The sequence below is a fragment of the Quercus lobata genome, chromosome 4 (genome assembly GCF_001633185.2).
Source record: "Quercus lobata isolate SW786 chromosome 4, ValleyOak3.0 Primary Assembly, whole genome shotgun sequence".
NCBI lineage: Eukaryota > Viridiplantae > Streptophyta > Magnoliopsida > Fagales > Fagaceae > Quercus > Quercus lobata.
In genome coordinates this window covers 91,760,743-91,788,057 of record NC_044907.1, presented here as the reverse complement: position 1 = coordinate 91,788,057, position 27,315 = coordinate 91,760,743, and the positions used below count along the sequence as shown (strand labels likewise).

Below are 27,315 nucleotides of genomic sequence, written 5' to 3'. Positions count from 1 at the left end.
ATTTGAATTAGAGCTTCTAATTAATTTATTTATGTGCAGTGAGTGATTCAGTTATGAGTGATTGTAACGGTGGATTCATTTATGTGACAGAATAATTTTCCATAGATTGATTCCCAATTGTCTCTGATTCTCTCTTTCTATTTTCCTCAGGTTCTCTATCTTTCTTTTTCTCTATTTCTTGCTTATTTTCCTTAGCTTCAATTATGCTTTCAATTCCATCCTTGACCTTATTATTTTGAGGTCATACGTAGTATTTAGAGTTTGCCTTGATTTGGTACTGCTCTTGCAGCCCGCACCAAAACAGTGTTATGCATCAAAGAGTGATGTGTATTGAAAGTTCAAAAACGTGTACAAAAACACCTTTGAACGTTTAGACCCCCAAATTACAACTTAATCAATTCAAGCAATATGTCAAACAACTAGTGTGCGGAAACTTAACATATGCTATCATACGAAATTGATTAAATACTATCTAAGCCATAACAGATTAAAATCCACAGCAGATAAATAAAAAGGCAAAGATAGAGAGGAAGGAAGATGCAAACACAAAGACAACACGCGATGTGTTATCGAAGAGGAAACCGAAGCCCTCGGCGAAAAACCTCTCCGCCGCCCTCTAAGCGGTAATCAATCCACTAGAAAATATAGTTGGGATACAAGGACAGCAATAGACCCTCCAAGCCTAATCTACCCAGTGCACCTAAGCCCTCCAAGCTTCTTGCTCCAACGAGGTTGCGCCGAACCTTTTTCTTTTCTAGCTTCCCGGATTCCGCTACTAGACCGTAGCATCAACCAATGAAGATTGGCTCCTTCCTAACTGCTTCCCAGAAATCCAAACAACAGTCTCACAATGATGATGATGGTGAGAACCTGGTTTGGTATAATGCCTCTCAAGGATTTGACAATGGAGAGGAAGAGAGTTGAGGAATTTGAAGAGTCTCTAAGGTATAGATTGTGTGTGAATCAATCTAGTTTTTCTTTAGGGTTTCTCTCTCAAAATTCTCTCTGGAAGCTCTCTTTCAATCGTGGGTAATAGGGGTATTTATACTGGAGTGGAGAGGAATGTGAAACGTCAGGTTTTTACAAAACAGGGGTGGCTCGCGGCTTGACTCGCGGCTTGACTAAGTCGCGAGATCCAGTCGCGAGATAACCGTATGGCCAGTTGTCCTGTTTTGTCCTGTAGTGCTCCAGCTAGCATGACTGTTCATCTTCCAGCATGCTGGCACGTGTGCTGCTTCTGGCGGCTTGCAGCCGCGAGTCACCCGCGAGTCCCAGCCGCGACACTCTGTTTTCTTGCACACTCTTGAGCAAACTTCACTCTATCTCACTCACTACCCTTACATCAAACCCACCTAAATACAGGGTTACTAAATGCTGAATTACAAGCAAATTTGGCACGGAATAAAGCCAATTAGATGGTTGAATAAATTCAACCTTACAATCTCCCCCTTTGGCTATTCCGTGACAAAACCCTAAAACAGACTCTAGACTTAACATGTGAGTTGGGAACAGTTGAACAAAACTCACTCACACCTAACTCTAGAAGCTGTGAAGCACTTGAATCATATGAACATAATACTCCTGAAACACAACAATACACCATGATCATTGTAAGCAGAAAATTATAAAATGCATATGAAACAGGCAATATGTGATCAAGCAAAGATGGAGTTATGAAACAAACCATGGCTTGATCAACCAAGTGAACATCACAAGATAGTGATCACAGTGCTCATTCACACTTGGAATGAACACAAGGACATACAAGTTAACAAGCACAAGGCAAGACACTTGTATGCTCAACACTCAACCAATGCATATCACACAAGACATATGCATCTAGGAACAATCCTACAAGGGCACAAGAGTGACAGTACATAAACCAAAATGCATACCATTTAGATTAAAGTACTGATTTCAACATAGCATAAAGGCTGCACTAGGCAAGGTACATACCATAAAGCCTACAAACTATGCATAAACCATAAACCCTAAAAGCTTACAAAAGCACATGGGTACAAACACATTATATTGAATAAAAACTAAACAATATAACCTAAAAGTGCATAAAGTTTCTCCCCTTCAAAGTGATGAGAAGCTGTGATGCACTTGGAACATATATACTTGTAACCTGAAACACTTGCACAAAACACATTAGACCCTCAAGGTAAAGCAAGTAATAAAAGGACAAATATAATGTAACAAGCAAATTGCGATCAAGTAAACATGATGTAAAACATATGAGCAACTTGATCAAACACCAAAACAGTCATATAGAAATGACTACAATGATCACATAACAAATCAATTGATCATCCGAACATGCATTCCAAGAAGCACAATAGCATAGGGATATATGCATGTCCAAAGCACAAACATGATGCAATGAGAACAAAAAAGCATAACTCAAAGCACCATAAAGCCTATGCTTGTTCAAAACAAAGTTTTCTTATTATCTCAATGTCTTCTCCCCCTTGGTATATGCATCTCCCCTATGAAATATCTCTCCCCCTACAAATGTGCATGAGAAATAGAATTTCTCCCCCTAAGGATGTGCACAAGAGTCATATAGAAATGACAAAATACTCCGAAACATTCTCTAGAGTATACTCTCCCCCTTTTTGTCAGGAATAGACAAAGGGTCAAGAAGAAACGAGGGCAAGAGATGAAGGTATGACCAATGCTAATGATGCATGAGGGGTGCAAGATGAATGAGAAAATGAAGCTCAAACCCATGACAAAGTAAAATGCTACAAAGCATAAGACAGACATGACATGCTAGGATGAAGAAGCAATGTGTAGACCAATGCATGACAAGAGTAGCAAAAGTGTGTGCAAGAGGTGGCTAAGTGCAATGCACGACCAATGCATGAAAAATGCACATGTGGGGCAAGGTGTGTTAAATACACAACCAATGAACCAGACATGTTCCTAATGAGGAAACATGAGAAACCCCAAAGTTTGGTACTCATCGGAGTCCAAACAAGCGAGAAAATATCTAAGAGGCATTTTATCAAACACTTAGCATGCACACTATGAACAATAATGTGAAACAATGCATGAACAACATGAAAATCACCCTTAATACATGTTCTTTCTGCCACAAGGGGCCAACATCCAATGCAAATCAACAAAAGAAACCAATCCCAAGAAGAAATTTGACAAAAATTAAGTTTTCCCAACCCCTATGATGAAAATCCCAACCAAGAGCACAAAACTCTCCAAAACATAATCTAAGGATCAAAATCAATGAAAAGAGTTTATAATTACCTTAGAGATGTTAATGGATTGAAAAACCATTCAAATTGGTTGGGTTTTGATGTAAAAATATTGAAAGAGGGGTTTTAGAGAGGATGGGAGAGGTTTAAAACAAGTTTCCCACGAAAAAGCTCTTTAAAAAGCTGATTCTGGGCGACTCGCGACTGGCGAGTCGCGAGCCAAGTCGCGAGTGAGCCGCGAAACCTCTCTGTATGAAACTCGCGGCTTAGACTCGCGGCTTGCAAGCCGCCAAACCGAGTAGCCAAAACTGGCAGCTTGCTGGCAGCTCACGCAAGTAGCCAAAATGAGTGGCCAAAAAATCTGACACTTGTTTTTCAAACCAGAACATGTTTAAACATTGAAAAACACAGTAAGCACTAAACATAAACACAAAAAGTGATAAAAATCACTTCCAAAAACATATAAAATGATCAAAAATATTTTTGGATTAATCCATATAAGATTGAGCACACACACATCACATTTAGACAAGTACAATCTAACAAATGAATAAGACATTCATTGAACATTAGGCATGTGTGTTGTGTGTGTGTATCAAATGTGGAATAGTCCTTAGTCTAGAGTGAAGTTTCAATGATCAATTCAATCAAGTCATACACAACTAGTACTAAGTCAAGTGGTCTATCTCAATTATAGAAATGAACATATATGACCTCCCACAAGAAAATGATTACATAAGATTGAAGCTTTTCATTTGGCTTCTTTACAATTCATAACATTTGATCATTTTGAATCAAAACATCTCATTTTGAGATTGATGCCTGAAATTTGTGATATTTCAATTTGATGAACAAGCCTTTGGCTTTTTAGGCATCATACATTCTCATATAAGTCGATTTCCCTTTTTCCTAGTCGAATACTAGTATATGCGACGGCTTTTGCAGCTCATTATCTCTTTTCATTTTGAGATTTACATTTATTGAGCTCTTTAAGCAATAAAAATAAAAGAGTGGGAAGAGATATAAGCACAAGTCTACGCATGTATCAAAACCAACATGAGTATTGACTAATCATTCATGACAAGCTTGAAGATCGATTTACAACAATCACACAAAGATGTCAAGATTTTTCCCACAAAGATATAAGTGCAAAAATAACAAGCTAAGCTCTTAAATGCACAAAGCCATTTGTACAAAGGTACAAGGCCAAACTCACATGTGATATGTGCTCAAACATATACGATCAAACTTTTTGAATTTTTCACTTTTTATGTGGTTTTGGATTTTTTACTCACACAAAACTGAAATATAAAAGTAAGATCAAAAACAAAACAATGCATATAAATAGATGCAAGATGCACAAAATGCATGAAGTTATGACATTTAATGCATGAAGGGTCCTACAAAGATCGAAAGAATTAGATCAAGGACCAAAAGAGCAAAGGCTCAACCATAGGAACCCTTCCTCATCCAAACGGAACGATTGTTTGGAATGAGTGTCTCAAGAGAAGTGAGACGAGGGTTGGAAGAATGAGAACCGGAGATGCACATAGTCAAGGAGTTAAGAGCATTAAACATTTTCTTTAACAACATGCTATTTTCACTCAAAACCGGTTTACTCTTTTTAGCACTTCCAAAAAGCTCAAGTTTCTCTTTTCTTTTGATTCTTTTAAAAGCATGAAACTTAGAGCATTGAGGTCTTAGATGACCAAAGGCACCACAATGGTGGCAAACAATGCGTTTAGGTCCACTAGGCTTTTTGGAAAGGGATCTAGTAACATGGTTTTGTTCCCTCTTCAACTTATGACATTGAGGTCTTATATGACCAATCACACCGCAATGGTGGCAAGTTGGAACAAACTTAGATCCATTCAAAACCTTAGGTTGAGACCTAAACGAAGGCTTTGACTTAACAGCCTTTCTCTCCACCTTTTGATTTCTTTTATGTGGAGGAATGTACACCGATTTGTCCTTTAAGGTAGAACATACACTAGGCACAAAATCGGGTACCACAACATGATTGCAACACATATTTTCATCCTTTTTAACAGTAGGTTCAGCAATCAAACACTTGGCATGCATCTTAAGAGATTCATTTTCACATTTAAGATCATCAACAAGTTTGTTAGACAAAACAAGTTTAGCATCCAAGTCTATATTCAAACGTTCAAACTCTTTCAGCTTTTTAAGAGAAATTTCAGCAAGTTTTTTATATTTCTCAACCAATTTGTTGGATTCATTGAGCTTAACAATCAAATCATCATTTTCACAAAATAACTTGCTCAAATTCTTTTGAAACTTCTTAGCATTTTTCTTCAAGAGTTTGTCAACAACACCCATGGATTCAAATAACATGTCATCACACTTATGAGGATTAACACTCATAGAGGCATTTTCACAAACATGTGGCATGTTACATTCATCACCAACCAAATCATGCAAAGAGTCATACAAAGCACAATCCATGGCAAATAAACACAAGGGGTCAAGGATCACACTTAGGTATTTAAACCACAACAAGTGTACCCGCTCTGATACCAATTGAAAGTTCAAAAACGTGTACAAAAACACCTTTGAACGTTTAGACCCCCAAATTACAACTTAATCAATTCAAGCAATATGTCAAACAACTAGTGTGCGGAAACTTAACATATGCTATCATACGAAATTGATTAAATACTATCTAAGCCATAACAGATTAAAATCCACAGCAGATAAATAAAAAGGCAAAGATAGAGAGGAAGGAAGATGCAAACACAAAGACAACACGCGATGTGTTATCGAAGAGGAAACCGAAGCCCTCGGCGAAAAACCTCTCCGCCGCCCTCCAAGCGGTAATCAATCCACTAGAAAATATAGTTGGGATACAAGGACAGCAATAGACCCTCCAAGCCTAATCTACCCAGTGCACCTAAGCCCTCCAAGCTTCTTGCTCCAACGAGGTTGCGCCGAACCTTTTTCTTTTCTAACTTCCCGGATTCCGCTACTAGACCGTAGCATCAACCAATGAAGATTGGCTCCTTCCTAACTGCTTCCCAGAAATCCAAACAGCAGTCTCACAATGATGATGATGGTGAGAACCTGGTTTGGTATAATGCCTCTCAAGGATTTGACAATGGAGAGGAAGAGAGTTGAGGAATTTGAAGAGTCTCTAAGGTATAGATTGTGTGTGAATCAATCTAGTTTTTCTTTAGGGTTTCTCTCTCAAAATTCTCTCTGGAAGCTCTCTTTCAATCGTGGGTAATAAGGGTATTTATACTGGAGTGGAGAGGAATGTGAAACGTCAGGTTTTTACAAAACAGGGGTGGCTCGCGGCTTGACCTCGCGGCTTGACTAAGTCGCGAGATCCAGTCGCGAGATAACCGTATGGCCAGTTGTCCTGTTTTGTCCTGTAGTGCTCCAGCTAGCATGACTGTTCATCTTCCAGCATGCTTGGCACGTGTGCTGCTTCTGGCGGCTTGCAGCCGCGAGTCACCTGCGAGTCCCAGCCGCGACACTCTGTTTTCTTGCACACTCTTGAGCAAACTTCACTCTATCTCACTCACTACCCTTACATCAAACCCACCTAAATACAGGGTTACTAAATGCTGAATTACAAGCAAATTTGGCACGGAATAAAGCCAATTAGATGGTTGAATAAATTCAACCTTACATGTATATTGCTATAAGTATTAATAAAACTCTCTTTTATTGAGAATTCTTTAGTGCATTCTATTTGAGTGTTGTGAGATTTTGCTACAAAGTATTTAATAAAATACTTTCTTCATGGGTGATAATTTTTTTATTCTAACAAAAATTTCACAGCAATAAATCTCAACAAGGGCCACTCCAACAAATTCCTCCAATAATTACTCGAAGTATGTGGGATAAGCAAATTACGCACACTCGAGAATCATCAAGTGTTCAAAAAATTTTGGAAAATTAGCAAAACAAATACAAAGATGAAACCTTAAAGCATCTAGGATAGTTCCCCACTTACTAAGAACCTTATTGTTCAACAACAACATTACTTGGTTTGCCTTATAATGAAGACGTTGGTTCGAATCCCTCCTAGCACACTTGCAACAATTTTTTTTTTTTTTTTTTATGTCCCCACTTAGCATCTAACACTAGTGTTAGATTGGAGAATTGCATTTAGTATTTGGCATGGCTTATTTGCTTAAATGTGAGATATTAAGTTACTTTAGGCAAACAATAAACTAACTTTTTTCCCCTTTCAAATAAGCCAAATTGTTTTCCTAACATTAGTCTTCATCAAACTTTGTATGTGTTTGAAATTTGTTTATAAGCTAACTTTTTACTTATTTTATATACTGTTTATGGGTCTCACACTACTTTTTGTCTCAGTTTTATTTCAAATAATTTAAGTTTCAATTTTTTGGAAATAAGCCAACTTTTAACTTTTTATTTCATGTTATACAAATAAGTTACCGAAAATAAAAAAAATTCCAAATGGACATCAACCTCACCATCGGACTTATATCCAATTCATATCTTTACTTTCGCAGGAAAAATAGTGTCAAAGAAACATAACCTGCCTGTTGTACCACCCTGCAACCCAATGAGCTTATATAGCCAAGAAGATACCACTGCCTAAACTAGCTGGAATTGGGTTTAAAATGTGTGCGGGCTTAAGTTTATTTGTTTTAGGCTTCGATGTGAGTGGGCTTATTTTGTATGTGTCTAAATGAACACTTGGGTTTGAGATTTAATTGGGCTAAATTGGGCTGGTGCATTGATTGGTTACTGTATGTGAGTGTGAAACTTTGGACTTAAGAGCATGGGTCAATGGGTTATTTATGTGGGCTTAAGAGAGTTGGGTTTGAGTGGGCCCAACACTAAGATGGGCTTGGGGGCTTAGAACTTAGAAGAGCAAGGGGCGCTCCACTAATCAAGCACAGATAGGGTGCAAGAGATTTCCAACGGTGGAAATACAACAAAAAGTAACAAAATAAATATCTTTCTATTGATTTACCATGCTCCTATTGGTTTTGATAATGGTTAAACAAATTAAGATTCAAATTAGGCAAGAGACTTTGGATTTACAAGAGGTGGCTCTCAAAAGATTTGAGTCACACATGTTATAGGGTTTGTTTAAAATGATTTACCAAAAATTCAAAGTTTCACATAGATTTTTGGGTGAGAAAATGGTTTTTCTTTTAGTCTTTTCTCATGAAATCTTTGAACTTTTACCTCTGTTTATTATCTCTATATGCCTGTTTATTATCTCACATTATTTAGATATAAGCAACTTATTTATCAACATTTGGTTCTGAATAAGCCTTTGCAAAGTTTGCTCGTCTAGTTTCATGTTGCCATTCCAAGAGAGATCAAATGAACCCAGTTTGGATAGATAAGAAATTTCATGTGGAACTTCACCGGTTAAGTTGCATGTTGTGAAATTAAGATGTGTGATTTTCACAAACCAACCAAACTTAGGAGACAATTTAGAGCCACTGAAGTCATTGTAAGAAAGGTTGAGTCTCTGGAGATGTTGAAGAGAGAAAAGGCTGCTATGGAATGGATGGTACCTTGAAGTTGACTGCAACTAACGTTGATGCCAATGACTACCAGTCTTGTTATCACATGTGACCCCATTCCATGTACAACAATTTGTACCATTTATTCGGGAATTGTCTTGGCATATGATTGAATTCCATGATATAAATCACAATGAAATGACATTGAATTGTCATGGGGAAGTGAAAATGAGTTCTTGAATTGGAGCAAAGCAGAGCTCTGTTCTGGATGGCATATTGGCATCGATAAAGGAGGTGAAAAAGAAGGTAAAGACGGGGAGCAAGTAACATGAGAAAGCGAGTAAAAAAAGAAGAAAGTGAACCTGGTATAGCCCTAAGAAGCGTCCCATATTTCTTTCAATAAGATACAATAAGGAGATATTTTCGGTTAGAAAGAGATAAAAATGGAGACAAGTTTATATCATTATGCTGGAGGCCATGACCATGATTGCCGGCCAAAAATGTAATGAGTAATGTTAGGCATGATTAGAGAAGGCTTTGGTCACCGTTGAATGCTACGTTAAATGCTTATGCATGATGAGTTTGGATCCACTCATTTTGATGTCCATACCCAGTAAAGAGAGTCAAGACTGAAGAGACTACTTTTATTTTGAACTTTTTCTTTTTCATTTTTCTTTTTCATTTTTTTATTATTTTAAGTTTTGTTGTCTAATAAGTTTAGGAACGCAAAATTTGTTTTACGATTACTGAAATAAAGTATCTGTGATTAACGTTAAGAAAAGTGATGTCAATGATAAGTCTGTTTTAAGGCGATAATGTTCGAGTTACAACCTATTACAAGAGATGTGAAATTTCTTCTTAAATCATTGTAATTGTGAGTGTTGACTCAATGCGAAGTCAAGCTCTTAGTGGGTTTGTAAATTCTTTATCATTGCTCCGCTGTCATACACTCATGACTCATTTGTGTTTTGTCGAATTGGCACGCCACAAGTCTTTGGTTCCAAAGTGTTAGAAATGGATTCTATGAATTTGAAAAGAGAATCATTGAATCTATCCATTGACTAGTCGTCTAATGAGTAAAGATAAATTGATAGAACATGTGCAATGCACAGAAATTTCTTACTTTTGAGACTTACAAATTCTTATCAGGAAAGAGGCGAATACCAGAAGAGTTCAAACTCTGAAAAATGAAAAATAGCATAAGGAGCAAAGAAAGACCACATATGTATGCATTTAAGCTAATAAATAGTAAGATAGAGATAGTATTAAAGGTTAGTAAGGGAGTATTTTAAGACTTGATCAAGTGTTACTGCCTAAGATAGAGAATTAAGGTTGCAGTAATGCGTTTAGGTGAGTTTTGCCTTCTGCTCATTCCCATCTCTACAGATCTTTTACATTGGTTCAAGGAATCTTCACAAATGAAAAGAGATGTTTCTGTCAATAGGGTTTTTCTATTGCCCTTTTGCTTAGAATGGTGGACTTATATAGGTTTTGGGCTAGTTCAAGTTACACATCCATGGGAGTGTGGTTAGTTTAGGGTTTGTTTGTTTTGGTTTAAAATATTAGTTTATTTCTACTAACTATATAAAAAAAGTAAATAGATCTATTTACATTACACATTTGGTTTTGGTCAATTTGGTGAGACAAAACTCACCAATTTTGCTTGAGCTAGCCTTTTTTTTTTTTTTTTTTTTTTTAATATTTCTATGTGTTGACACTATGTTATACTTAGTTACTTACACTATATAATGTCCCGATATTTTCACAATTGTTAAGATGTAACTTCCTTATACTTCAAAATAAAATTCAAAAAAGAAAAAAATTGGGACCAACCACAACTGAAATAAAAGGTGTTGTCAAAACGTGGTGACATCTTGTTATTGTCACGATGTATTCACAACTTCTGAGGTGTTAGTTTCTTATAGATTAAAACAAAAAAAGATCGGGATCAACCACAACTAAATATAAAAGGTGTTGTCAAAGTGATGTGACGTCCTGTTGATGTCACAAACATTTTCATAAATACTGAGACGTTAGTTCCTTATAGATCAAAATAAAATAATAAACATCAAATCAAGACCTACCACAACTAAAAATAATGGTATTGCGACATCTTATATTTACGCGGCTTATATTCCAATATTGGTTATGCACACTAGTTAATCAAATCTGCATCCAAGATCATAATTGATCGATTAATTATTTAATTTGGGTTGATTTGATTAAATTAATCAACTGGGTCTAAAAATCTATCACATGTTAATATACTCTGACATTAATTTCTTTTGGAGTGCCACAGACAGATTCACAGGTGTTCATGTGGAATGCCCAGATTATAACTGCACCTGAAGAACCTAATTTTGGAGCACTTGATCTTAATTAACAAACTAATAGATGAAGCTTTAATTTAGGAACAAATATGTCTTCAAGGCAAGTAACTAGTCAGTGGGAGATGGGAATCGTTTTATAAAGGTTGGTGCAGTGTACAAAAGATATCAATATTAAGGGAAATAAACTGCTCCTAAGTTAAAATACTATATATTTTGACAAGTTAGATATTAAAATAAAAATAAAAAAAATAAAAACAATAATTTAAACCCAATTAACACATACAACTTCTTAATAGAGACATCCATTCCTGGGGAGTGACCTTATCTTCAATTATACAATCAGTTGAGCGTTGAATGTCGAATTTTTACATTGTGTTTAAAAGAACAAGTTAAAATGTATACATATACAACCCCAAATCCTACATTGCTATTTTCTGGCTTGTGATTAATTATAATGTCACTAGTCAAAGTCTAACTAAATAATTTTAGCTGTTACTTACAAGTTCTTATTCCATTTGAAATAGACATTTCAGTGTTAATTTTAGTTGTGTATCTTGTTACACTTCCTTTCATAGATTTGCAAAAGATACATGACCTTTGTTGGTTTCACTTGTAATTAACTTTCTCTACTAATGGTTCTATTCTGATGTCAACTCTTACTTGTGATTAGAAGATTACTACATTAGTTAAGACTGCTGCGCAAATTCTGAATGGGCTATAAAATATGTATTATTCCCTATTCAGTTATCAGATTGAAAATCTTTAGGATCTTAAGGTTTCTAGAGCATGGAAGCAATAGGCTGTAGAAATCTAAAAGAGACCATTAACACATGTTCAGGATGTGCCTAAATGAAGCAACTATAGACTGTAGGAATTTGAAAGAGGCTAACACCTGTTCAGGTGTGCTTATATACAGCTGAAGATCAATGTCACTCCTTGTCTTGCATTGAATATTGTTGAAATACAATGGATCTTAGGAATAAATGATGCATATGAAAAATACTTTGAGAATGTTATAAAAAAAGTGTAAATAAAATGTACAATCCCTAGTTGGATTTACTACTTCAGTCCTAAGTGTTTGTACAACATAATTGTGCAATACTGAATTTTAGGTACCCACACACCATGAGCATAAACGAAGTGGCTGCACAATCTGCAAGCTTGCCTGCATCGAACGCCGACAATGGGAGGCATAAATTGCCAAGATCTTTTGTCACACTGTGCACCATATAGGAGTACCTTTTTTTTTTTTTTTTTTTTATACTTGCAAAGCTTGAAGAATAGGCAAATAGACTTGACATAATCATTCAGCCGATTGATGCTCCAGAAAGGCAGACTACAAGGCTATATGGCTTCTGTCCATTAAATAGCTCAATACATCCATATGCATATCTGCCAAATTTCTCTAGGCTAGATAAAACAAAAGAAAAAAGAAGGAAAAAAAAAAAAAAAAAAAGCTTAGTTAAGGCTGGATCACTTTTCCATGGTAGATACTTAAACTAGAAGTTGAGAATGCAGAGAAAGTTCAAGTAAATTACCCAATAATTAAGAGGACTAATGTTGTAATCCTATAATAGGTAATGATCAAAGAGAATAATAGGCAAATAGACTGACACTTATGCCTAGATTTTTGCTTTATTTCATATCCTGGAGGAATTTATTTGTCTTACATATCCAAATTAAGGACGGATTAAAAGAATGAAGCCAAGGGGAAATCTTGACAGGAATCCTTCAAATTGGGCTGAATTGTCCACGCAAGGTACAAATTTGAGGGGACAATTTATGGCTATAATGAGCACGAGAGTTATAAGTTCTGCACACTGAATATTTAGGAGTCAAGACCTATACTCACAAATTAAGAGTTTATAAGTTTAGGTTAATCTGATAAATCCTTAGCTTTGAGTCTCACACTATCACTTTTACTATCCAAAGATATATAGAGTAACAAGAAAATGTTACCTCTTTTGCAAAGATTGTCCAATTAAGGAGAAGCTCAGAAACCATGGCTCCCAATAGATCAAAAAGTGCACCAGATACGCCAACTGATATTGTTCATTTCACATGTCATCATATTACTAAAAGCCTCCAAAGCTGTAAGGAGAATCACCAAGGAATGATGAACAAAAGCATTCACATTCCACTAGCTGATTGAACATTATTAACACTCTAGCACTTCTTTCATCTGCAATATTATATGAGGTGATTAATTATCAGAAAATTGAAATTCCGCAAAACCATGCACTTGTACAAAGTACTTCAAACAAATTTCGCTCTCATGTGAAAAGATTGGAAAGAAGTACTTGCAGGTATGCATAATGGCGACTGCAATGCCAAGCCTTAAAGTTAGAATTAGCTACTGCACAAATTCCCCTCTTCAAGTTCTTCCTCTACTAGCTTTCAAAGGTGATCTGCTCACAATTGCTAGGCATGACAAACAACACATTTAACACCGAAGAAAGAGAAAACACTCTAGCATCCATACCTTAATTTTTCAAAAATATAGACTCACATCCTGGTGTAGCTTATTTCAAAATTCTCCACCAGCTCCTTAAGGGTAAAAGGGTGACTTGGGAATCAAGCACATCCTTATCAAAATTAGCATACAATGCTATAAATCCTGCATGAATTTCATTTAGTCACAAAATTTAGGTCAAGCTAATTTAACTTCTCTTTATAAATTAGCTAATTTGATTAAGAAACATTAATGGAAGAGAAATGTGTCGGAAAGATATAAGACCATTAATGAGAATGCTAATTGACTAGGTTCTTAGCTGCCTGAAGGCTATGCCCCACGTAACACCCTGGATTGACCAATGGTCATTTAAGGTTTTCCGACATTTTTTCAGATATAACTTATAAGCATACAAGACCATAGAGAACAGTGGAAGAAGTTACAGCTAAAAGGTTTAAATATTAAAGAAAATATTTTCTAGTACCATTAATAGCCAATGGGGTTTCTGATTTTTTGCTTTATCCTTTGCCAACACATCTTTTCTCAACCATTTTGGACTAGGTTCAAACTATCTGTGGTGTGTAGATTCTAAATGAGCTATGAAATGTGTATTATTCCCAATTCAGTAATGAGATTGCAAATCTTCGGGATCTTAAGGTTTCTAGAGCATGGAAGCAATGGGTGTAGAAATCTAAAAAGAGACCATTAACACATGTTCAATGTGTGCCTAAATGAAGAAACTATAGACTGGGAATTTGAAAGAGATTAACACATGTTCAGGGTGTGCCTATATAAAGCTGTAGATCAATGTCACTCCTTGTGTTGCATTAAGTTTTGTAGAAATACAATGGATCTTAGGAATGAAAATGATGCATGTGAAAAATACTATGAGATTGGATTAAAATATCTAAATATAACTTATAATCCTTAATTGAATTTTCCTTTATATATTTTGATGTGTTGCTTCACTACTTTAGTCCTAAGTGTTTGTACAATGCCGTTGTGCATTACTGATGTTTAGGGACCCAGGCCATGAGCATAAAGAAAATGTCAATAATAGGAGGCATAAACTGCCAAGATCCTTTGTCATAGTAAGCATCCATACAAGAGTAGTTTTGTTATATACTTGCAAAGCTTGAAGAATAGGCAAATAGACTGACATAATTATTCAGCTGATTGATGATCAAAAAAAGCAGACTATACGGCTATACAGCTTCTGACCATGAACTAACTCAATACATCCATATGCATATCTGCCAATTTCTTCAAGGTAGATAAAACAAAAGAAAAGAAAAGGCTTAGTCAAGGCTGGATCACATTTCCATGGCAGATAAACTAGAAGTTGAGAATGCAGAGAAAGTTCAAGGTAATTACCCATGAATTAAGAGGACTAAAGTTGTAATCCTATAAAAGGTACTGATAATACTTGTGCCAGGATTTCTGCTTTAATTCATACCCTGGAGGAATTTATTTGTGGCTTACATATCCAAGCCAAGGCGAAATCCTGACAGGAATCCTTCAATATGAGCTGAATTGTCCACAAGAAGAGTAGAAATCCAAGGGGTAAATTTATCGCTATAACGAGCACGAGAGTTACAAGTGCTGCACACTTAATATTTAGGACTCAGGACCTATTCTCACAAATAAAGAGTATATAAGTTTAGGATAATCTGATAAAACCTTAGTTTTGAGTCTCAAACTATCATTGTTACTAGCTTAAGACATAAAGAGAAAAAAGAAAATGTTACCTTATTTGCATAGATTGTCGAATTAGTGAGAAGCTTAGAAACCATGGCTCCCAATAGTACAAAAAGTGCACCAGATATGCCAACAGATATTGTAATTTCACATGTCATCATATGGCTAAAAGCCTCCAGAGCTGTTGGGACAGATATTGTAATTTCACATGTCATCATATGGCTAAAAGCCTCCAGAGCTGTTGGGAGAATCACCAAGGGATGATGAACAAAAGCATTCATATACCATTGGCTGATTGAACATTACTAACGCTCTAGCACTTCTTTCACCTGCAATATTAGCTTAGGTGATTAATGATCAGAAAATTGAAATTTAACAAAAGCATGCACTTGTACAAACATGAAAAGATTAGAAAGAAGTACTTACGGTTATGCATAATACCAACTGCAAAGCCAAGCCTTAAAGTTGTATTAGTTACTACACAAATACTCCTCAAGTTCTTCCTCTACTAACTTTCAAAGGTGATCTGCTCACAATTGCCAGGCATGACAAACAACAAATTTAGCACCGAAGCAAGAGAATACACCCTAACATCCATACCTTGATTTTTGAGATATACAGACTCACATCTTGCAATAGCTTATTCCCAAATTCTCCACCAGCTCCTTCAAGCACAAGTCCTAATCAAAATTAGCATACAATGCTATAAATATTGCATGAATCTAATTTAGCCACAAGCTTTAGGTGAAGCTAATTTAAGTTCACACATATTAATGGAAGAGAAATGTGTTGGAAAGATATAAGACCATTAATGAGAATTCTAATTGACTAGGTTCTTCGCTGCCAGATGGTTGTGCCCCATGTAGCACCCCAGACTGAGGAATATGGTCAATTAAGGATTCCTGACATTGTTCAATATAAGTATACAAGCCCAAAGAGAACTGTGGAATAACTTACAAGTATACAAGGCCAAAGAGAACTGTGGAAGCAGTTACAATTGAAAGATTTAAATACTAAAGAACAAACTTTATAGTACCACTAATAGCCAAAGAGGTTTCTGACTTTCTGTTTCATCCTTGGCCAACACATCTTTTCTTAACCTTTTTGGACTAGGTCAAACAATCTGCTTGTTGCTCAATACAGGCCTGGCTTGTAATGGGCAAATCTCACTCCCATACTCCATCAAAACCTTCCTACAGGTTCAAAATCTACTCTAGTCAAAAACACCAATATATCATTCCCATGTAGGGTTAAAGATTTTATAAACTAGCAGGGCGTTATGTGATAAATTTTAGCCAGGTGTTATAGACAATCTCATAAGTTCATTGCAGTTAGGCACAAAGAAACTATGATAGGATTGTTTATTAAATGGATTTGGGATAATCATTTTGTTCATTAATATGTGAAAAAAAGCACTTAGTTTTACCAACAAAATCACAAAAACAAGAGATTAATTCAAAAATAACCAACATTCACTTCAACTGTACAACATTTTCATTAAAAAATTGAATTGACAACTACTAAGTTTCAAAAATTCATCGTGTTTGAATGGGTTTAAGATTCAATCACTAATATTTTTTAACTACAACAGAAACACTATTTTAGGGACTTGACGTTGTCATTAAGATATGAAGATCATCTTTATGCCAAGCTCTTCCACCATTTAATTTTACTTCACCGCCACGATCAAGTAATATGCTGGGTGTGATAAAAACACGGAATTGAAATTAGGATCAGATCAAATACCTGAAGAGTGTTGCAATGGAGATGGTAGGAGGGAGGGTTTATTTGTTTTGATTCGGAAGAAAGAGTGAAGAAATGAAGCAAAACAGAGAGAGCCAAAGCCACCCTCAAACATCCACAAAAGAGACTTTTAAAGTCCTCTTCTCTCTCACGGTGATTACTCAAAAAACCAGGTCCTCAATTTCTGTCATCCACCAACTACATGCCCAAAAGAACAACATATGGTGAGTTATGTCAGATTAGTCCAAATACCCAAAATCAATGAAACCCGCAAGATCCATATTGATATATCATATTAAGACATAAATGAATAAGAAGAATCAAATATAGGCATAACACTTACGGGATACCAGTTAATGTGGAATTGCATGCCCAAGAAATCAAAACACTCTTACTTATAACCATTAACATATTAGACCAAAAAGGATCATGACCAAAATTTTAAAAATTTTAAAAAAAAAAAAAAAAATCAGTTTATGAATACCTAGAAAGAAGAAAATGTATATTAGATTTGCACATAGTGGGCATAGGAAATAGAATGTTTGGTGGGTGTGTGAATGTGATTTACAACAGAGACCTAATATCATTCTTCTCCCTCACAATCATTCATTCAAACAAATTTTACTTGCAGCTAAAGCATGATCACACACGCACACACAAAAATTCAATAAAATCAATCAATAAACAGTTACTACAGTTTTAACGACTACATCATTATTATTTTTCTTTTTTCTTTTTTGCAGAACGACTATATAATTATTACTTACCTCCTCCTTTGTGGTCTTCAAAAATCTTGCCCACTTCAACACCTTGCTCTTATTATCTGTCTACTTCACAGATCTCCAGACCCTCATCATTGTCTACTTCCACTCGTTCATCCACCACACACTCAGCCGAGCCAGACCCAACATCATCTTTGTCACTAACTTCTGATCCAGATTCAGTCTACTTGCATGTCGAAAAGAAAAGCGTATGAGTAACAAGTTCTGTTAGATTTAGTTTAAAATATTGAAAATCAACAAAACCCACAACGAACCCATATAATATTAAACTAAAAAATTAACAAGAAATATAAAATTTAATCAAAACCCATATATTTATATATTAAATTGATATATTTAATAAATAAATAATACATGCGTAGAAGTTGGCATTGAGTGGAGGAGAGTTGGAGTAAACTAAACTTCCGGACTGTTTTCACAATCCGATCCATATATTATATTTAATTGATATATTTGGAATGAAAAAAATAAAATAAAGGAAGAAGATGAAAGGAAGCAGAGTTACCTTTGAATAAAACTGGGGTTCACCGTCTATTTGCACCCACTTCCCATCCAACATGATGTTAGAGATATGAGAAATCTTGTGCCAGTTCTCTCCGGTCCCTCTTTGGTAACGTTCTTGAAGAAGCCGTGAATAAGAGCAAAAAAAAAATGCTACCTTCTTTGCATAGATTGTCCAATTAGTGAAAAGTTTAGAAACGATGGCTCCCAATAGTACAAAAAGTGCACCAGATGCACCAATTGATATTGTCATTTCACATGCCATCATATAGCTAAAAGCCTCCAGAGCTGTTAGGAGAATCACCAAGGGATGATGAACAAAAGCATTCATATACCGCTGGCTGATCGAACATTATTAACACTCCAGCACTTCCTTCACCTGCAATATTAACTTAGGTGATTAATGATCAGAAAATTGAAATTTAACAAAATCACGCACTTGTAATAACAAAATTTTCTGTTACATTTGAAACCACAACCTGTCCCTATCATTGATGACCAAACATGAAAAGATTAGAAATTAGTACTTACAGGCATGCATAATGCCAACTGCTAAGCCCAGCCTTAAAGTTGAATTAGTTACTACACAAATACTACTCTTCAAGTTCATCCTCTACTAACTTTCAAAGGTGATCACTCACCATTGCCAGGCATGACAAACAACTCATTTAGCACCGAAGTGAGAGAATACACCCTAACATCCATACCTTGATTTTTGAGATAGACAGACTCGCATCCTACAGTAGCTTAGTTCCAAATCGTCCACTAGCTCCTTCAGGCACAAGTCCTAATCAAAATTAGCATAAAATGCTATAAATCCAGTAGGAATTTAATTTAGCCAGAAGATTTAGGTGAAGCTAATTTAAGTTCTCACATATTAATGGAAGAAATATGTGGTGGAAAGATATAAGACCATTAATGAGAAATCTAATTGACTAGATTCCTAGCCGCCAGATGGTTGTGCCCCATGTAACACCCTGGACTGACGAATGATGGTCAATTAAGGATTCTTGACATTTTGTTCAATATAACTTATAAGTATACGAGGCCAAATAGAACTGTGGAAGAAGTTACAACTGAAAGATTTAAATACTTGAGAACAAACTTTATAGTACCATTAATAGCCAAAGAGGTTTCTGACTTTCTGCTTCATCCTTGGCCAACACATCTTTTCTTAACCTTTTTAGACTAGTTCAAACTGTCTGCTTGCTGCTCAATACAGGGCAGGCTTGTAATGGGCAAATCCGACTCCATACTCCATCAAAACCTTCCCTACAAGTTCAAAATCTTCTCTAGTCAAAAACACCAATATATCATTCCCATGTAGTGTTAAAGATTTTATTAACTAGCAGGGCATTATGTGATATAAAATTTGAGTACTAGCCCGGTGTTATAGACAATCTCATAAGTTCATTGTAGTTAGGCACAAAGAAACGGTGATAGGATTGTTTTATTAAACAAATTTGGGATAATCATTCTATTCATTAATATGTGAAAAAAAGCACTTAGTTTTACCAACAAAATCACAAAAACAAGAGATGAATTCAAAAAGAACCAACATTCACTTCACCTGTACAAAATTTTCATTAAAAAATTGAATTGACAACTATTAAGTTTCAAAAATTCATCGTGTTTGAATGGGTTTAAGATTCAATCACTTATATGTTTTTTAACTGCAACAAAAACAGTATTTTAGAGACTTGATGTTGTCATTAAGATATGAAGATCATCTTTATGCCAAGCTCTTCCAACATTTAATTTCACTTCACGGCCATGATCATCTTGATGTTGTCATTAAGATATGAAGATCAAATACCTGAAGAGTGTCGCAATGGAGATGGTTGGAGGGAGGATTTATTTGTTTTGATTAAGAGGCAAGAGTGAATAAATGAGGCAAAAGAGAGAGAGCTAAAGCCACCCTCAAACATCCACAAAAGAGACTTTTAATGTCCTTTTCTCTCTCACGGTGATTACTAAAAAAACCAGGTCCTCAATTTCGGTCGTCCACCAGCTACATGCCCAAAAGAACAAAATATAATGAGTTATGTTAGATTTGTCCAAATACCCAAAATCAATGAAATCCGCAAGATCCATATTGATATATCATATTAAGACATAAATGAATAAGAAGAATCAAATATAGGCATAACACTTACTGGATACCAGTTAATGTGGAATTACATGCCCAAAAAATCAAAACACTCTTACTTATAACGATTAACATATTAGACCAAAAAGGATCACGACCAAAATTTTAAAAAAACAAAAAAAAAATCAGTTTATGGTCATTAACAGTTATGAATACCTAGAAAGAAGAAAACGTATTTTAGATTTGCAAATAGTGGGCATAGGAGATAGAATGTTTGGTGGCAGTGTGTATGTGATTTACAACAGAGGCTTGATATCCTCCTCCTCTCTCACCATCATTCATTCAAACAAATTTTACATGTGTCTAAAGCTTGATCACACGCGCACACACAAAAATTCAATAAAACCAATCAATAAAAAGTTACTATAGTTTTAACGACTACAACATTATTATTTTTCTTTTTTCTTTTTGGCTGAACGACTATATAATTATTACTTACCTCCTCCTTTGTGATCTTCAAAAATCTTGTCCACTTCAACACCTTGCTCTTATTATCTGTCTGCATCACAGATCTCTGGACCCTCATCATTGTCTACTTCCACTCGTTCATCCACCACACACTCAGCTGAGCCAGCCCCAACATCATCTTTGTCACTGATTTCTGATCCAAATTCATTTTGTTGATTTGAGGTCTACATGCATGTCGAAAAGAAAAGCATATGAGTAACGAGTTCTGTTAGATTTAGTTTAAAATACCGAAAATCGACAAAACCCACAACGAACCCACATAATATTAAACTAAAAAATTAACAAGAAATATAAAATTTAATCAAAACCCATATATTTATATATTAAATTGATATATTTAATAAATAAATAATACATGCGCAGAAGTTGGCATTGAGTGGAGGAGAGTTGGAGTGAACTAAACTTCCGGACTGTTTTCACAATCCGATCCATATATTTATATTTAATTGATATATTTGGAATGAAAAAAATAAAATAAAGGAAGAAGATGAAAGGAAGCAGAGTTACCTTTGAATAAAACTGGGGTTCACCGTCTATTTGCACCACCTTCCCATCCAACATGATGTTAGAGATATGAGAAATCTTGTGCCAGTTCTCTCCGGTCCCTCTTTGGTAACGTTCTTGAAGAAGCCGTGAACGATAAATCACCAATTTCTTCAATAATGGAGCAGTAAGCAAGTAGTTTGGCAGAGACTTTAGCCTGTGGCAGCCTTCAATTGTCAAGGACTGAAGACGTGGCATTGTTATCGGATTTGTAACAATACCATTATCATTTTCTTCTTCTTCTTCTCCCGTTCCTCCCATCCCAATCCATTCTTCCCAGTTTCTCATCCATAAAAATCGGAGAGATTTCAGGTTTGGGAATATGATGCCGTAGTCTTTCTTGTTTTTGGAATCTTCTATTCCCAGAAATTCATCTCCCACCTTCTTCACATTATCAAGCCCTCCTATATCTAATACTTCAAGGAATGGCAACTGCCCCAAAGTAGGCAAATTAGGATAAATTGTGTTGCCCTCGTGGCCCCTAATTGTTAAACGTTGCAAGTTTGGTGGTAGCTCTAAGGCAGTCAATACTTTTACGTCATTCTCCATTCTGTCATTCTCCATTCTTCCTTCAGGTTCGTGAAACATTAGCGCCAATCCACGGAGATGTATTTTATCTTTCAATTGTGCATTATGAGCCTCATCCACATTTACCACATTTTCCATCCGATTTATTATAAGAGTCCCTCGAAGTTGATTCAAATTTTTTAACTCTCCAAGTTTACATCCTTCTCTATCTTTCTTATTACCTATGTTGAATTCACTTAATCTTCTAAGACCAATTAATTTCCCAATCCCTTTTGGAAATACCACATTGTTCCAATAAAAACGATCATGAAACGAAAGATGTCTTAAATTAATTAGTTTACTCATCCCTTGTGGTAATTCATTACAACTCTCAATTTTCAAAGTCTGTAAATTACATAGATTGCAAAAGGTTTCAGGAAATTCTACTCTTCCGACATTGTCACATATAAAGAGACCCCTTAAATGTATCAAATTTTCTATGGCATCTGGAAGTTTCTTAATTGGACAATCCAAAATTAATGTACGTAAACATTTAAAATGATGGAATGAGTTTGATAGGAGCATATCAAACTCATAATCCCTCTCACGCGAAAGAAGAAAGAGAGTGCGTAGACTTTTTGCATGATAGATGGATTCAAGGCATTGCATTTCCTTAGAAATTTCTAAGCGTAAATGACGAGCACTTTGACAATCTATCTCCAACTTCTTATCACCATCAATTTCGAAGGATTCATTTTTGGTCATAAATTGGGCAAAGTCATGCACTATATCGTGCATTTTGAAACTTAATATCCTGGCATACGCATAATCATATTCTCTAAAATCTTGGAAGAAAGAGCGCATGGCTAACTTTTCAAAATATTCTTCCACTATGTCTTCCAACTCCATATTTGCCTTTGACTCAATATATCCTTGTGCCATCCAATGGAATAACAATTGATCTCTAGAAAAGAGATGATCTTTTGGAAAGACAGCACAAGATGAGAAACAACGTCTCATTGTTGAGGGTAGTTCATAATAACTCAATAACAATGGTGCCAAGAGGCCTTTTTCAATATCTTCTAATTCCCACATATGACTATCCAAAATGTTATTCCATTGTTCTGTACTTCTCTTATTCTGCATTAGGCTACCTAGAGTCTTTGCAGCGAGTGGTAAGCCTTTACACTTACTTGCTAGTTTTCTACCAATATCTTCTAGATACTTAAGTTGCTCCTCATTAGAAAATGCTATTTTACTAAAAATCGACCAGCAATCTTCATCAGACAATACCTTCAAATTTATTGTGAGGACACTCCCCATCACCTCTGCAGCTCTTTGTTTACGTGTGGTTACTAGAATTCTACTACCCTGAACATCATTTTTTAGAGCAATTTTGAAAGGCTCCCATTTTTGGAAGTCTTCAGTCCACACATCATCTAAGACAAGAAAATACTTCTTGTGCTTAATCAAATCATGAATTTTACTCAAGAGAGTTTGCAAATTAGTATCATTGAGGGGTCCATGATCAGGGTCAACCTCTTTAATGATTGCTTTGGCAACATTGCACTGATCGAATGGATCAGAAACACAAATCCACATTCTTTTTTGAAAATGGGCTTGCACATCATGATGATTGTAGGCTAATTGGGCAAGAGTTGTTTTTCCAATACCGCCCAAACCCACTAAGGAAATGACACAATAAGAATTTGTTTCTTCTAGACTACCCACACCTAACATGTTTTTTAGTGGATCATCCCTATAACTATTACGGCCAAATATTTGGGACACATCCACAAAGGACGTAGTTGTTGGTCTCTCAACTACATCAGGTTGCCTATTAAAGTCAATCCCATAGGTTGCTTTGTCTTTGAAAATCATATCTAACTTTTCATTCAGTTTTCTTATCATGTGACCAACATCATGACGCAGAGGAAGGTTAAAACAACATGATGGAGATGGGATGAAGGAGCATACCTTCTTCTTGACAACAACAGGAGCGTTAGTATCAGCTGGTTTTCCTTCTTCTTTCTCAATCTCTGCTCTGATCCTTGCAGTGTTCCAGGTGTCCAAGATGTCATCCATCTCGTAGTACTGGTTTTGGAGCTGCTCTAACCAAAACTTCTCAGTACGCAGCTTCACAGCATGTCTTTCCTCAGCATCGTCCAGCATTGCCTTGATCATTCCGAGCTTGCCTCGAAGCTTTTGGACTTCCTCATCAACGCCAACTAGCAAGTTGATCTCTTGCTTAGCAAGCTGAACAGCGATTGAACCCAATTGCTTGAAGAGATCAATGAGTAGTGTATCAGCCATAGCTAATGGAGACTCAAAAGGAAAGTTGGATTGACAACACAAGAAAGATTTAGCGCAGTGTTTAGCAAGTGCGCTTGTTACCCGGTTTCTTTTGTAGTAGTTTTGGAGTGGCAAAGATATTATTTTGTCCCATGATAATATTAGATAGAGAAAAAAGCACTGTTATTAGGTACTGTCTTTGTCAAGTCAGATTTGAGCGGGTCTCACAGTTTTCAAACTATTCACAATAGTGCTATTAAAATGTAAAGAGTCCGTAGGGTACACATTAAACATTCTATTTTTGAAAATATTTTTTTGATAATTAAAAAAGTTGTCATTATTTTTTCAATTTTTGAAAAAATTATTTCTAAAAATAGAAATTAATGTGACACACATTAGTAAAATCCAAATGTAAAAACTGTTTTTTTTTTTTTTTTTTTGAGGGGATTAAAAACTGTTACTGGAATAATAAAAGGGATTTAGGGTAAGATGAGAACAGTTATCTCTAGATACTCTTGATATTTTCTGTTGTTTTGTAAAGTCAGCTACAGGAAATGCGTCAGAAACAATGCGAAGTACAAACTCAAATTGATAAGATTTTTAAACTACGTGTCCTTCTCTCACTGGTGGGAAATCCCACATCTTATCTTCAAAAATATAGTATTTTTTTATCCCATCGTTAGTTTCTAAGCGACCAGTAATTTGTAATTGAGGCCTATCATATATTCATTTATGACAGCTCACAATTTGATACATCTCACACTTTAATGGACCCCTATACAGTAACTTCCTTGAATTTTTAACGCCTGAGAAATGGATTCCACGAGTTTGAGAACAGCCTCGCTGAAAGTGAAACTATTCTGAAGGTGTTTTCAATTTTTAAGATATAAGTTTGATGGCATTTTCGTAAATAAGTGCAACCGTGTGGAACCTGTCAATGACTTATCACATCCTTGTTACATCTTTTCACTTTCCCCTAAGTTTATATTAAAGGTTTTGTTTGCATGGCTCAGATTGATAATATTTTTAAACCATATGTCTCTCTCACTGGTGGGAAATCCCACATTTCATCTTCAAGCTTTTTTCGATAAATTACTATTTTATAATTTAAATTTTGCTAAAAATTTATTTTTCATTCTTAAAATTTAAAGAGTTTATTTTTCTTTTTCAAATTATTAAAAAGTTCATATTTTATTCTTAAATTATTAAAAATATTTTATTTATATTTTTAAATTTTATTATAAGTTTATTTTTCATCTTAAATTATTGAAAAAATTCTTTTTTCATCTTTATTTTTGTTTCTATACTATTTAAAAAAACTTTTTACAAAATTTAGTGATTAAAAAAAAATTTTAAAATTTATGGACGAAAACCTAATTTTAATATAATTTAAAGACTAAAATAATATTTTACTCTTTTTTTTTCATTTTTTTCCCTTCATTAGTTTCTCGGCAACCGGTACTTGTAATTGAGAAACTATCAAGTTCAAAGTAGTGTCCAATTGTCATTTACCAAGTATTTGGTACATCTCACTTCTAATATAATGGCCTCTATGCATTAAATGATTTGATAACTTTTAAAATTTTTAGAAATAGATTCTGTCAATTTGAAAAGAGACTTGTTGAAGGTGAAACTATCCATTTATTAGTCAAGACTCATGACTCATCTTATGATAGCATATGTGCACTGCACAGAAATTTTTGACCATATATGAGACTTAGAAATTCTTATCAAGAAGTAAACAAAAGGTTGAAACTTGAATCTCTAAAAATAAAAAATAATAATAATTAAAAAACAGCATTAAGGGCAAAGAAAAAACACACATGTATGCATAAAAATTGAATAAACAGTAAGATATATAGAAATAGTATGAAACATTAGGAAGGGCGTAATTTAGGGCTTGATCAAGTAATACCGCCTAATATGTCTGTTTATTACCTTTTCCGTGAATGAATGAATTAAGGAAATTAGATGAGTAATGTCTATCAGATGCTCACTTACTCACAAAGTATACACACTCACCCATCACCATTTTAATTCAAAAAGCTAAACATGTATACTGTGTATAAGCAAATATGTGCAATAGATATTTCCCGACAAAAAAAAAATTGCAAAAAAATGTTTTTGTCCATAGGGCATTTTATTGCCCTTTTGCTAATAACAGCGGAATTCAACATGTTTTTGGGATAGTTTAGGGTTTATGTATTTGTTTCTGTAAGGACACGATTCTGTTGGGGCCCAATGGTGTTGTTGGGCTCGCACAGGAAAGACTCCTCACAATATGATTTGTAGAGAGTGGGCTTGAAAAGCTTGGCTTGGGCCATGGGGCAATGTTCTGGTCTTGATTTTGGAGAAATTCGTGAAGAAAGGGAAGTTGGGCTTGGATGTTTAAGCCCTACGGCGACGCGTCCCGCAAGATTGGGCTCCTCGGACTTGATCCGAGGACCCTTGAGGTCATACCCCGGTTGCCCGACGGTGGGTTTGCTCCATGAAATGCATGGATTCTTCCGGTGTATTCGCCCATGGAGTCTTTTTTCTTCAGAAGTAGGATCAGACCCCCCTTCCGGGTTCACTTACTTCTCCTTTTATACTCGCCTGTGTTCGATGTCCCTCGTCCACGTGCAGGGTCAACCTTTACGAGACTGACCTTTGTCCCATCAATCCCATCCCGGAATTGTGGGAGATGGTTGATAAAGCTGAAAGGTACGGCTCTGTCAGGGATAGAGCATTAAATGGCCATGAGGACAGCTTTCCCGGATATTCTTAGATTCTCTTTTAAGTTTGGCCTTATACCGGTTTTACCCCTCTTCTTCTTCTTCTGGTGAGATTTCGGATTTGCCGAGGACTGAACTGTCCTCGGCTGGATCCAAGACTTTCGTGCTCTGTATTGTAGAGTTTGGGCTATGGCTCTCCTCGGCTTGGGCCCTCGGACTCTCTACAATCAAATGGGCCCGGCCCATAATTTATTGGGCCCCACAGTTTCATTTTATTTTCTACTTACCAAACCAAAAAATATTAGTTCTTTTCTTTTTCTATTTATTTATTGTTTTTTTTTTTTGAAGCCGAATTTTTTAACAAGGGTGACTTCGCAATAAGTTCAGGTGGTAACAAATTTTGGACAAAATTTAACCACATACTTGATTATAGTTTTA

At 35.5% G+C, this 27,315-nt stretch overlaps 2 protein-coding genes and 1 long non-coding RNA gene across 15 annotated transcripts; all 3 read right to left on the bottom strand.

Moving 5' to 3' along the window:
- Positions 1-11,934: 11,934 nt before the first annotated feature.
- LOC115984335 lies at positions 11,935-15,351 on the bottom strand. 7 transcript variants are annotated; one of them, XR_004090517.1, is made up of 6 exons: positions 15,229-15,351; positions 14,855-15,111; positions 14,641-14,743; positions 13,329-13,645; positions 12,988-13,210; positions 11,935-12,438 (listed from the first exon to the last, which is right to left on the bottom strand). It is a non-coding gene; the product is annotated as an uncharacterized LOC115984335 (long non-coding RNA). The 7 variants fall into 7 exon arrangements; XR_004090519.1 differs by having other exon boundaries at positions 14,641-14,733; XR_004090522.1 differs by having other exon boundaries at positions 14,855-15,089.
- Positions 15,352-15,386: 35 nt separating this feature from the next.
- On the bottom strand, positions 15,387-22,110 carry LOC115984333 (putative disease resistance RPP13-like protein 1). 7 transcript variants are annotated; one of them, XR_004090513.1, is made up of 11 exons: positions 21,329-22,110; positions 20,793-20,985; positions 20,021-20,215; positions 19,320-19,476; positions 18,209-18,583; positions 17,689-17,866; positions 16,925-17,119; positions 16,215-16,371; positions 15,946-16,080; positions 15,605-15,858; positions 15,387-15,507 (listed from the first exon to the last, which is right to left on the bottom strand). XR_004090513.1 is itself a non-coding variant. In XM_031107335.1 (5 exons), exons 1-2 carry the CDS (start codon positions 22,028-22,030, stop codon positions 20,845-20,847), a joined length of 843 nt encoding a protein of 280 aa, XP_030963195.1. In that variant the 5' UTR covers positions 22,031-22,110; the 3' UTR covers positions 15,817-15,843; positions 19,320-19,476; positions 20,021-20,215; positions 20,793-20,844. The 7 variants fall into 7 exon arrangements, 4 of the variants coding, with proteins under 4 accessions (XP_030963195.1, XP_030963198.1, XP_030963197.1 ...); XR_004090515.1 differs by lacking the exons at positions 15,946-16,080; positions 16,215-16,371; positions 16,925-17,119; positions 17,689-17,866; positions 18,209-18,583 and having other exon boundaries at positions 15,605-15,704; positions 15,806-15,858; XR_004090514.1 differs by lacking the exons at positions 15,946-16,080; positions 16,215-16,371; positions 16,925-17,119; positions 17,689-17,866; positions 18,209-18,583.
- A 152-nt stretch (positions 22,111-22,262) lies between these two features.
- On the bottom strand, positions 22,263-24,184 carry LOC115986154 (putative disease resistance protein RGA1). Its single transcript, XM_031109009.1, has 2 exons — positions 22,480-24,184; positions 22,263-22,276 (listed from the first exon to the last, which is right to left on the bottom strand). The coding sequence occupies exons 1-2, from the start codon at positions 24,182-24,184 to the stop codon at positions 22,263-22,265; spliced, it is 1,719 nt and encodes a 572-aa protein (XP_030964869.1).
- Between the last annotated feature and the right edge of the window lie 3,131 nt (positions 24,185-27,315).